This window comes from Oncorhynchus nerka, linkage group LG24, assembly GCF_034236695.1.
Source record: "Oncorhynchus nerka isolate Pitt River linkage group LG24, Oner_Uvic_2.0, whole genome shotgun sequence".
NCBI lineage: Eukaryota > Metazoa > Chordata > Actinopteri > Salmoniformes > Salmonidae > Oncorhynchus > Oncorhynchus nerka.
This window is the reverse complement of record NC_088419.1, coordinates 57,415,121-57,428,316: the sequence shown is the minus strand read 5'-3', so window position 1 is coordinate 57,428,316 and position 13,196 is coordinate 57,415,121. Positions and strand designations below refer to the sequence as shown.

The following is a 13,196-nucleotide window of genomic DNA, read 5'->3' as shown; positions in this document are numbered from 1 at the left end:
CTATACAATCCAATCAAAGCCACATTGTCATTATCCCACCCTTGGTTAACCACTGTTGGCTTAAATAGCCAAATGTTACACAATATCTTCAAAATCATTTCCAGCAATATTGCCCGTCTGTCTTCTTTGTGCCCGCATTTGTTTATCACTTGTATGTAGCTAGTTAGCAATGCTAAGACTTTCCCCCAAAACCTTCTCAATTACATGTTAACTGCAAAGTAGGCTTACCTGGCAGAATTATATCATGATTATTTGTATCAATTGGGAGGTGATGGTTTTGCAAACTCTGTCATGCCATGTTCTGCAGCAGTAGCCCTAACAGCAGAAACATCTCTAGGCCGACCCAGTCTTCTCTTTCTAGATGTGCAATTAAAGGCGAATTACACAACAACAACAAACATCTAAATGTGTTAGTTTTTATTCCAGACCCTAAAAATGGTCTTCCGGTGTGATTTAAGTATTGACATGGACTCAGAACATAAATATGAATTGTTTCTCTGTGAATAATTGTAATATCGAGAGTAAAAAAATGAATTCAGGAAAATACTAAATATGATTTTTCGGGCACCCCCTTAGAGTTCTTTATTAACCATTATTTTACCACTTATATTGACAGAAAACACATATCTTGTACACAAAGGACCAGGGGAAGAGTTGCAGGGTAAAGGAGAAGAGAAGAATGTGCTTATTAGAAGAAGAAAAAAACAATAGTATTTCGCAACATAGTTCATTTTCTAAAAGTAGCTCTCGTGCTAGAAAAGGTTGGAGACCCCTGCTGGGACCAATAATCAAGGACCAATAATCAATCAGATAGGATAGAGATCATCCTCTTGTGTTATACTTTACAATTGCAGGACTGATTGAACAAGAGCAACATCCCCCAATAGATACACAGGAATCGATCCCCACCTTTCTCCATGCCAAAGAACATATAATGTGATAGTATTGTATATCAGTGATCCCCTTCCAGCCCAGTACAGACCCAGTACACACCTGACCCAGCTGAACCAGGTCTTGACACGTGGATAAAAAAGCAGCTGTATCATGCCGTAGTGGACCTAGTATCCATTTCCAGTGTTTTTGTCTGACACTGTAGACCTGATTGTGTATCTCTCCTCCTCCTCCTCTTCCTCGTCCTCTCCCCTCCCCAGGCCTGGTGTGGTCAGACCCGGTGGTGAACATGAGGAAGGTGACCCACCAGAGGGTGAGGGAGCAGCTGGCCAACACCGTCCTGCTGCCCTGTGTCTTCACCCTGCGCCCCACCCCTACCCACGAGCCCCCCCGCATCAAGTGGACCAAGGTGTGGGGCCAGAGGGGCGACGATGGTCGGCAGAGGGAACAGTCCATCCTGGTCGCCAAGTACAACGTGGTCAAGGTAAAGATTGACTGAGTGAGAAGAATACAAAATGTTGGTTTTATGTGTATGGAGAGTGTGTTGGCCGTCTATCCAGTACTGTGCAGTACTATATGTACTGCACAATCCTTTCTTCTTTCTATGAAAATAAGATTAAATACATTTCCTCTCACTGTTTTTCTGCTGCCAGCTATAATAATTGGACCAGCAAACATTTAGTGGAATGTCCTTTTTCTTTTTCGTTGCCATCTTTGTTGTGTTTCATACTGTATGCTTAATTTAGATCTAACTGTGTGTTCATAACTGTAATGTCTTTTCGTGGTTTAGGTTAAGAAGGCATTCCAGGGGCGTGTCACCCTGCCCGGTTACCAGGACAACCGCTACAACGCCAGCCTGGCGCTCAGCGGTCTGCGCTCCAGTGACTCGGGCATGTACCGCTGTGAGGTGGTGGTGGGCATCAACGACGAACAGGACACCGTGCCCCTGGAGGTTACAGGTAATACTGACCCCTGCTACACTCATTACACCTGAGTCGTGTTCAATAGGCTCCAAACAGGAAGTAAACGTGACAAAACAGGGAGGGACAACCTGGACTCGTCCAATAAGAAATGCCCATTTACATTGTCCATTGCAAAACGCTTTAAAGTGTTTTGTCCCTAATGAGCACGACCCTGACTGTAGCTCTAACTGGCAATGCTAATGGCATTATTATATAATTATATAATGTTTACTGTGTGGGAATGTCTGGTCTGGGGAACGTGACAACCTGTGCCAACTGGACCGAGTAATAGATCGTTGACCCTGTCGCTTAGGTCTGTTTCATGCCATGAAAGCAAATAGACCTAATGAGAAAATGAAGTGTTGTTATCTGATGTTACGTTGAGGTCTCTGGGCTGTAGTTTATGTTGAACCCACCCACTTCTGTGAGGTCCTGGGGATATTATATGCCATATCAGCTAATAGTATCATAGTAATTACCAAATGAACATTTTTCAGATTTTTCCAGGTCACTTGCTGTTTTTAATAAATGCCTATTAAAGTAATGACTTAAGGGAAGTGGCACTCTGCTCTCTGCATTGGCTTTGCAGTGCTGCTCTGTACTCACCTAGATCTACACAATGCTGCCAGCAGTCAGCTGATCTTCAGCTCCACATTACACCCAGTAGCCTCATTCACTCACCCACATACTGTACACTAGCTCCATGGGCTCCCAGTGCGAATAGCACAGATATAGCACTACGCTATTATTACACGATATAACCACTGTGTGTGTGTGTGTGTTCATGTGTGTGTGTGGGAATGTTTACATACAGTGTGTGTGTGTGTGTGTGTGTGTGTGTGTGTGTGTGTGTGTGTGTGACAGTGGCTCTCTCTCAATGATTATGACATCAAGCAGTGTGTTTTTTCCCCATCGACTACTCCTCTCTCTCTCTCTATTCTCTCCATGATAGCACTTCATTGCTCGTGTAGATACCCCTGGCTCGGTGCTCAGGAAACCCTGTCCCCACTCCCAGCCAATCGATTAGCCATAAAACCCCCTTCAGAAAGAGAAACCCATTACTGGTTGGTCCGTCTAAGGGCGCACCAGACATTCTACCGGGCTTAGCGTTAATTACAAGTCACGCTACATTGCAGAGCCCCCAATACTAATGCCTGCAAGTGTTTAATATACACAGAGTATACAAAACATTAAGGACACCTTCTCTTTCCATGACATAGAGTGACCAGGTGAATCCAGGTGAAAGCTGTGATCCCTTATTGATGACACTTGTTAAATCCACTTCAATCACTGTAGATGAAAGGGAGGAGACAGGTTAAAGAAGGATTTTTAAACATTGAGGCAACTGAGCCGTGTGTATCTGTGCCATAGAGAAGGTGAATGGACAAGACAAAAGATTTAAGTGAACGGGGTATGGTAGTAGGTGCCAGGCACACCGGTTTGTGTCAAGAACTGCAACGCTGGTGGGTTTTTCACGCTCACCAGTTTCCCGTGTGTATCAAGAATGGGCCATCACCAAAAGGACATCAAGCCAACTTGACCCAGCTGTGGGAAGCGTTGGAGTCAACATCCCTGTGGAACGCTTTCGACTCATTGTAGAGTCCATGCCCGACAAATTGAGGCTGTTCTGAGGGCAAAGGGGGGAGGGGGGAAAGGGTGCAACTCAATGTTAGTGTCACGCTGGTATAAAGGATTTTGGAGACAGGCGCAGAAATACACAATAATAAAAAATTTAAAAAACCACATATACAAAAACACTGGGCTGTACCCAAACAAAAGAGCGAGGGTAAACCTCGTTGAACGACATGGGACAATGCCTATAATACACAATATATAAAGCACGCAGCATAACAGCTGCACCAATGCATATAGTACTCACACCACCAACAGACATGGGAACAATCATCGACAGGACAATGGTGAACGAAGTGCACACTTATACAATTACTAATCAATGGGAATAGGGGCTAGGTGTGCGTAATGAAAGTTCCGGGGGGGATCCGTGACGATTAGGAAGGTGTCCTTAATGTTTTGTACACTCAGTGTAATAATTAGCAAGGTATTGATACTGCCCGGCCATATCAATATCATATTAATTCTGGACAGATGGGATTGGCTTGTTTGTGTGTGTTCTAAACCCTGGTTAGGTTCTCTCTCTGTCCATTCGGCCCATATTGCATGGTCAATTGTCTGTCTCTCCAATTAGAGCCCAGACATTGATCCTCGCTGTCAGCCACAGTCATGAGATACAGTATGTCAGGTCGGCTTAAGTGGTGAACCACAAATAGACATATCTACACACAGGTGATAATCTCTGCATTGTAGGTCTATTAGCCTGGTGGGTAGGAGCGTTGGGCCAGTAGCCCCCCACACCTCTATGATTCAGAGGGGTTGAGTTAAATGCAGAAGACACATTTCAGTTGAATGCATTCAGTTGTACAACTGACTAGGCATGCCCCTTTCAGATTTTCCGCACAGGCAAGACTGTATTAGTGTTGTATACTGTGTTGTAACAAGGGCATCACTCAATTATCTACAGCTTTCTCAGTATCTGTGCTCTCCTGTTATCTTCAGAGACTGGAGCAGAATGGTGTGCTCAGAGCATGTGCAGACCAGCTGGCTGGAGTGTTTATGGACTTATTCCATCTCTTCCTTATCCCAGGCTATTGGCCCCACTTGCTTTAAGATGTCCACAATTGTTCCTGTACCCAAGAAAGTACAGGGAGGAGGTGAGAGCCCTAGTGGCGTAGTGCCAGGAAAATAACCTTACCCAATGTCAACAAAATGGATGGAGCTGATGGTGGACTTCAGGAAACAGCAGAGAGAGCACGCCCCATCCACATCGACAGGGCAGCAGTGGAGGGGGTGAAAAGCTTCAAGTTCCTCGACGTGCACATCACTGACAACCTGAAATGGTCCATCCACACAGACAGGGTGGTGAAGAAGGCACAACAGCAACATCGCCTCTTCAACCTCAGGAGGATAAAACATGTTGGCTTGGCCCCTAAGACCCTCGCAAACTTCTACAGACGCACCATTGAGAGCATCCTGTCTGCTGTATCAACACCTGGTAGGGCAATTGCACCGTCCGCAACTGCAGGGCTCTCCAGAGGGTGGCGCGTCAGCCCAACGCATCATCGGGGGCACATTGCCTGCCCTCCAGGCCAAGAAGATCATCAAGGACCTCAGCAACCCGAGCCACGGCCTGTTCACCCAGCTACCATCTGGAGGGAGAAGACAGTACAGGTGCGTCAAAGATGGAAAACAGTTTCTAACTCTAGGCCATCAGATTGTTAAATAGTCACCCTCTGAATGGCACACATACACAATCCATGTCTCAATTGTCTTGTCTTAAAAATCTTTCTTTAACCTGTCTCCTCCCCTTCATCTACACTGACTGAAGTGACATCAATAAGGGATCATAGCTTTCACCTGGATTCACGTTGTCAGTCTATGTTCTCAATGTTGTGTAAACTCAACATATTTGAGTCAACTGGAGGTGTACCTGTGGATGTATTTCAAGGCCTACCTTCAAACTCAGTGCCCTTTTCCTTGACATCATGGGAAAATCAAAAGAAATCAGCCCCCTAAAAAAATTGTAGACCTCCACAAGTCTGGTTTATCCTTGGGAGCCATTTCCAAATGCCTGAAGGTACCACGTTCATCTGTACAAACAATAGTACGCAAGTATAAACACCATGGGACCACGCAGCTGTCATACCGCTCAGGAAGGAGACGCGTTCTGTCTCCTAGAGATGAGCGTACTTTGGTGCAAAAAACAACAGCAAAGGACCTTGTGAAGATGCTGGATGAAACAGGTACAAAAGTATCTATATCCACAGTAAAACAAATCCCATATCGACATAACCTGAAAGGCCGCTCAGCAAGGAAGAAGCCACTGCTCCAAAACCTCCATAAAAAAGCCAGACTACGGTTTGCAACTGCACATGGGGACAAAGATCGTACATTTTGGAGAAATGTCCTCTGGTCTTATGAAACAAAAATAGAACTGTTTGGCCATAATGACCATCGTTATGTTTGGAGGGAAAAGGGGGAGCTTGCAAGCCGAAGAACACCATCCCAACCGTGAAGCACGGGGTGGCAGCATCATGTTGTGGGGGTGCTTTGCTGCAGGAGGGACTGGTGCACTTCACAGAATAGATGGCATCATGAGGTTGGAAAATTATGTGGATATATTGAAGCAACATCTCAAGAAATCAGTCAGGAAGTTAAAGCATGGTCACAAATGGGTCTTCCAAACGAACAAACGGCATACTTCCAAAGTTGTGGCAAAATGGCTTAAGGACAACAAAGTCAAGGTATCGGAGTGGCCATCACAAAGCCCTGTCCTCAATCCTATAGAAATGTTGAAAAAGCATGTGCGAGCAAGGAGGCCTGCAAACCTGATTCAATCACAACAGCTCTGTCAAGAGGAATGGGCCAAAAGTCACCCAACTTATTGTGGGATGCTTGTGGAAGGCTAACCGAAACATTTGACCCAAGTTAAACAATTTAAAGGCAATGCTACCAAATACTAATTGAGTGTATGTAAACTTCTGGCCCACTGGGAATGTGATGAAAGAAATAAAAGCTGAACTAAATCATTCTCTCTACTATTATTCTGACATGACACATTCTTAAAATAAAGTGGTGATCTTAACTGACCTAAGACAGGGAATGTTTACTAGGATTAAATGTCAGGAATTGTGAGTTTAACTGAGTTTAAATGTATTTGGCTAAGGTGTATGTAAATTTCCAACTTCAACTGTATGTGTATATACATTCCGGACTCTGGCATTGCTCATTATGCTATTTTTTTTATTTATGTGTATTGTTTTTTATTGTTAGGTTCTACTGCACTGTTGGAGCTAGAAACATATTGCTGCACCTGCGATAACATTTGCAAAATATGAGTACGCGACAGTGGAGGTCAGTGCCGCTTAAGAGGAGGGAGGATGATAGTGTAGTTTTATCTAAAATGTATAACTTTTTAAATGTTTGGATGGATGGTCCTCCCCTTCCTCCTCTGAGGAGCCTCCACTGGTACGTGACCAACAACATTTGATTTGCATGTCTTATGGCTTGGTGGAAATAGAGAGTGTGTGGTAGTTGTGGGAAATGTGACCCTTCTGGTTAAATGGGACGGGGTCCACCCCCCCCCCCCCCCACCACCCCCATGGTGCTCATCAGAAACCTATTTGTCTCCCAAACGTCAGAACGGAAGCAGATAGCATCTCTGTGTTTGGCCTGGCTCCTAGCCTCAGAGGGAAGGAGCCCTAGACAGAGACCCTGGGAGAAGAGAAATGAAAAGCCAGGGAGTGTACAGTACAGCATTATATGGAAACAGGATGGAGGACTGTAGCTGTGTGGGTGTGAGTGAGTGTGTGCTTTAACGCGTATAAGTGTGGGTGTGTCTGTCATACCACAGGGATACCGGCTCATTTCTGAGGCTAGCCTGCAGCATGATTGCTCAAATTGGCCCCGCGCCCCGAGGAGTTTCTGTCATTATGCTGCACAAAGCATCAGAAGATAAAGGAACCCATGTTTGGAGCTGTATCCCAGCCTCCCTGTCTACAGGCTTTCATGTAGTGGGCTCCGCTGGGGTTTGATGTGTGAATTTCAGGCCGAGGTGGCCCCACATGCGGGGGAGGTTAGTGATGCTAGCTTGGTGGGGAAATATGAGATGGACACTTCAAAAGCAATTCCTTTCCCATTTCTCGGCACAGTGGAGAGGAATCCTGGCCATTCGCAGGTCAGGGAATGAGCGCATGGGACTCATCTCTCATTCCTTTGTTTCCTCATTCTCTATCTATCTCTCTTTTAGTTTTTTGGATATGATAAGAAGATATGTTATTGCTGTGGACTGTAAGCTAAAGCAGTAAAGCAAACATGGTTGCTGTTTGTCATCCACTGTATCCAAGGACAAGATCTCTCCCCTAAAGATAAGCCAGTCTGATGCAAATGAACTTTGAGCTGTTTTTCAACTTCCTGTGCAGATACAGATATTTTGAAGTACATGGTAATGCAGGTTTCGAGCCGCGTGTCTGTGCGCGTACAAGCGTGTGTCCATGTCTCCATATTATCCCGGCGTTGCCCTACGTGTTTTCACCTCTGCATCATCTCCTCAGGTGTGTTGTTCCACTACCGTGCCCCCCACGACCGCTACGCCCTGTCCTTCCCCGACGCCCAGCGGGTGTGTCTGGAGAACTCGGCTGTCATCGCCACGCCTGCTCAGCTCCAGGCCACCTTTGCCGACGGGTATGACAACTGTGATGCTGGCTGGCTCTCTGACCAGAGCGTGAGGTAAGGGCAAAAACGACCGGGCATGAAGCTTGACACAGCAAAACACACCACAGCATGGCCACTATCCGTATAGACAGGCACGTGCACAGATAGGGCTCTAGCACATGCCCTTTTTTGTCCTTACAGTCTCCAAACTGCTCAATTGGGTGGTGGTATAATTTCCCGCCCCAAAAATTATATAAATGGTTTGTCATAGTTCGGAACAGAGATTGTGTGCGCCCGGTATCCAAACATGGATTGAGAGATGTGGTCACTGGTCGAGTGTGTGTAGCTAGCTACCTAGTGTAATGAAACAGACAGGGAGCAGGTCTCGAACCTTCCAGTTACTAGCCCAACGCTCTAACCACCAGGCTAGATAGTTGACTAACATTAGTTGGCCAGCCTTCTGGTTAAAAAAATATATACTTGCCTGAAATCCGTTAGCTATATTTCAGTGGTAAAAAGTTGGATATTAAATGATGTGTGGTCTGTCGCGCAGTCGAATTTAATCGGTGGTCAGGTAGCTACGAGGGTCTCTTTAGTCGCAAAACTTAACGTTATTTTCCAGTCCATTTAAATGTTGAGCTCGAGAGGATTTAATCTTTTAACTGCTACAGAGTGTCCGATGTTGGGAGAAGATTTGCTAGCATTGTATAAATTGTTTACTTTTGATACTTATCTGCTGCAACAATGCAAAGCAATATCTCTGACGAGTAAGTGTCTTTATGAAGAGTGGCAAAGTATATGTTTACTTCAGACTAACAAAAGATTACAAGGCTTTGATAGGCAACTAGCTTTCATAAAATTTCTCTGTGGCCCAAATAAGGAACCAAGGAATGAAATGACTTTCAGAAAGTAAGGTATGCAAAGTTTTTTGACCCCAGTGGTCCCCTCATGAACTTCTGAATCTCTCATATCAAAGGATGTAATTGCTTGTTTACATTTCAGAGGCTAGCTCTGTCATTCCTCATTACACTCCGCCATTTTAGCCAGAACTATCCCTCAACTACCTTTCATGTTGATGTTTGTGTTTCAGCTTGCCGCCTCCCATTATGTCTGTTGATGACGGATAGTCAGTGTGTGTGTGTGCGCGCGTGTGTAGGACAGTTAACGTCCGTGTGGATATTTTGACACATCTCTATCTCAAACGTCTTCCCAATAATTGCACTGGAGAAGCAGCTTGCATATTTCTCCTTGACAGCTTTCCCTGAGAGCTGCATCCTGTCCTCTCCTCTCCTCCCCACCTGGGACACATAATTGGTCCATCTCCAGAGCTACTTGGCTACACATCAATGAGGAGGCAAACGTGCAATTAATAATGTAAAAATAGAGACATCAGCTACCAGGATGGAAGGCTGAGATAAGAGATTTAGCCATAACATTGTCTGACGAAAACTGTTGCAAACCGAGCACATGCATGATTGCAGCTACTGAGTGTGTAATAAGCCTTCCTTCCTTCCTTCCTTCCATCCTTCCTTCCTTCCTGTTGTCCTCCATAAGCCCCTGTATGCCTGTATACATAATCTCTTAATCAGCATTTAGCCCGTACCCTCATTGCTGTTTGAATCAATGTACTTCAGAGTAATTGCACAGTCGGAGCCCGGATATAGATTGCTTTTCGCCCCCCAGCCGAGAGGTTTCTGGAGAAATTCCTGATTTTCTTTGGCTCCCCTCCTTCCTCTACCCCTGCCTCTCTCCTCAGGTACCCTATCCAGTCTCCCAGGCCTGGTTGCTATGGCGACAGGCAGGACTCACCTGGAGTGCGCAACTACGGCAATCGGGCCCCTGACGAGCTGTTTGATGTCTACTGCTTTTCCAAGCAACTGCAAGGTAGGAGGGAGGCGTCAATTAGATTTTAGTCATGCAAGGCCCTGCAAATCCCCAGACGCCCCAGGAGCTACGAGGCTGGAACCGCCTGACTCATTTTGAGCTGTAGCTGGGTGGTGAGTTATACTGCCGTGGCCAGGATCAGAGGAAACTTCTACAGAAGGATTGAGTCCTATTCACAGCAGGTGCCTTTAAAATAGCACTTGGGAACCTGGGTAATTTGTTACTGTGCAGAGCCAAACCGTTCAGTTAATAGTGATACTGTAGCAGGAAGTAGGTCATTTTCAGAGAGTGTCATTATTGACACCTTGCATATGACTGGGCTATCTAGCTGGACAGGATGGGTGTCCAGTGGTTCTGAGTATTCTATGGTTCTTACTCTGGGTCGTTGGTTTATTGACCTGTTCAATCTTGTCTATAATCACTTCTCATATTACATTCCACACCACTCTATTCATCTCATAATTTATTGTAAATATATCGCCCCTTCTTCTTCATATGGTACTCCCATCCTCCCCCGTTGCTCCTGTACCTCCCAAACCTCTCTCTTCCCCCCACACTACCTCATTTTTACCTCCGTTTCTCCATTTCCACCCTCCTCTCCCAGGTGAGGTGTTCCACTTGTCTGTACCAGAGAAGCTGAGCCTGGCCACAGCCTCTACCCACTGCCACGCTCTAAATGCTCAGCTGGCCACGGCAGGGCAGCTCTACCTAGCTTGGCAGGCCGGCCTGGACCAGTGTGACCCAGGCTGGCTGGCTGACGGCAGCGTGCGCTACCCCATAAACCTTCCCCGGCGCAACTGTGGCGGGGATGATCCGGGGGTGCGCACTGTCTACCACAACCCCAACCGCACCGGTTTCCCAGTAACCACCACCCGCTTCGACGCCTACTGCTACCGAGGTAATGGCAGGGTCGCCATCACCATGGCAACCGTCCTGTTTAATTCCCCTTAATTAGTGTGTGTTGTTTGTCTCATGCATGAATTAATACAGAGGGGATTCAGTGACATTTTGGTCCCTTCTGGGATCTGAAATCTTCTACTGTAGCAACCAGCCAGTGTCTGGTATCAGCATCTGCAAGCTTTCAACACAGACTTAGAGACCCAGCAGAGTTCTGTACACTGGCTGTAGCCTCAATGTCCTTGCAGTGTCATTCTAGAGTGTTTATAATGTTACTGGACCACTGGTGATTTGTCTAACTTAGTTTCAAGTTCACTTTGGAACGATTGTACACTCCTGTGTGCTGTGTGCTTGGATTTGATTGTGTTTGTGCAGTGTGTGGTCTGCATTACCTCCTCGGCGTGTCATGGAGGATGATTGACAGGGACTAAATTGATTACAGACGTAATGAAGTCTTATCTTAGAAAGTAACCCAAAGAGAGAAGAAGAACATGTCTATATGTATTATTTATACTTTATTATTGAATAAAAACCAAAAACAGAGGTCATCAACATATAAGAATATGGACGATTCACAGCTTATTCCAAAGAGTATTATTTAAAGCCCATGCCTTATTACCAGGAAAGCAAATAAGAATGCTAATATATATTTTTTTTATATAATTCCAGAACGTGATGCAGGAGTCCAGGCAGCCCAGCCAGGGTTCCTCCAATACAGAGAGCCAGAGAACAACTCATCAGACACTGAGCCCCAGCGCTCTGACCCCTTCCCCAAACCCTCCACCTGGACTGGCATCGTGGACCTGGACAAGGAGGGAATCAGCTCCATCGCTAGAGGCAACGAGTCCTCTGAGATCTCAGAGGAGCACGTGGTAATCCACCTCCAGCCAGGGGAGGGTACCCAGCGCTGGGGAGAGGAGAACCAGGAGACCCAGGACCGATCCAAAACTGGAGCCCCTCAGGACGCCTCCTCCAGCCCTAAGACCAAGACCAGTACCCTGAGTCTGTCTGCCCTGGAGAGTCTGGAGACCCACGGAGGTTCTGCCCAGGAGGAGGTGGAGGGTGAGGGGGAAGTGGAGGGGCGTTTCGGGTCGTCCGACTCCCCTCTTTCCTCCCAGACCTCTCCAACGCTCCAGGCTCAGACTGCCAATAGCGTTCTCCACAGCTTCGTCAACAACCTGATGAAGCCCTTCAAGTATTGGACAGGCTCTGTTGAGATCGACACGGAGGCCCCTCCCCCAGCCACACCTGCCTCACTGCCCGAGGGGACATTAGCTGTGGCAGACCAGGAAGCCCCAGGGTCGGCTAAGGTCAACCCCACCGAAGGGAGGCCCAATCTTGGCAGCACTGACAGCGGCGTCATGGAGCATCGGAGCGGAGGCTCCTCGCTCAAGACATCCACCGGTGGGCTCACCAGCTCAGAGGAGGGTCTGACTGAGCAGGAGAAAGAGGTGGTCCCATTTGGCCCTGTGATCCTGTACACACAACCAGGGAGGGATCCAAGCACATCCCTAACCAACCCTTCAGCCTCCTCCTCTAATGGTAAGAGCCACCTGCAATCCATCCATCAGAGAGGCTGTGTGGCTTGTCTGAGTACACCCTGTCTCTTTATAATGTAGTTCATTACATTTTCTCTCTAAAAGTCATTTTCTTTTTTTGTTCCTATTTCCGAGGCATATTTCCGGCCTCAGTATTTTCTTCCAAATCAATGGCTTGTGTGAAATTGAAAATGTGCTGTTTACGAAGGCAGTACATTGAAAATATGGTTTCTATGGATCGCCAGCTATGGTGAGGTTTATTTCATACTGTTAGACACTGTCTCGGGACAATATTTATGGGAGAAACATTCAGCCACTTTGTGGAGGACAATGGAAGTAGAATAGGAAAATTATTCCAAAATGATATTCTGCATTTCAGATTGCTGCTCCTAGACACCGTCTCTGTGTCACAGATGTTAGAATTTCCAGAATATCAAAACATTACTCCCATTTCCTTCTTTGTTTTTCCCAGGGAGAAATTACGTTGAATTTATATGCACTTTGAGTGTATTTTAGCACTCCATCCTTCACTAAGCCTGCTTCCAGCAGAGGTGACAAATGCAGTGTAAAGAGGAAAATTAGAGCAGAGAGCGAATCAGGCCAAAGCAATAGCTGATGTGAATAGATAAAAATAAGGTCTATCTGGAATCAGGTCGCCATGCTGAGCTTGTGTGTGTGTGTGCGCGCGTGTGTGTGTGTTTGTGTGCGCGCGCGCATCTGTCTCTCTGTGTACATGTCTACGTCCGTGTGTAGGTGTACGTGTGTGTGTTCATGTCTACTTCTGTCTGTTGGCTCA

The 13,196-nt window shown here is 46.3% G+C and overlaps 1 protein-coding gene across 1 annotated transcript in view; it reads left to right on the top strand.

Annotated features, from left to right (window-relative positions):
* Positions 1–13,196, top strand: part of ncanb (neurocan b) — a 180,364-nt gene that overhangs the window by 51,792 nt on the left and 115,376 nt on the right. The window contains exons 3-8 of the mRNA XM_029632404.2: positions 1,152–1,375; positions 1,682–1,850; positions 7,982–8,156; positions 9,838–9,965; positions 10,570–10,863; positions 11,532–12,404. Of these exons, the coding sequence (XP_029488264.1) occupies positions 1,152–1,375; positions 1,682–1,850; positions 7,982–8,156; positions 9,838–9,965; positions 10,570–10,863; positions 11,532–12,404 (1,863 nt within the window). The remainder of the gene's footprint in view (positions 1–1,151; positions 1,376–1,681; positions 1,851–7,981; positions 8,157–9,837; positions 9,966–10,569; positions 10,864–11,531; positions 12,405–13,196) is intronic.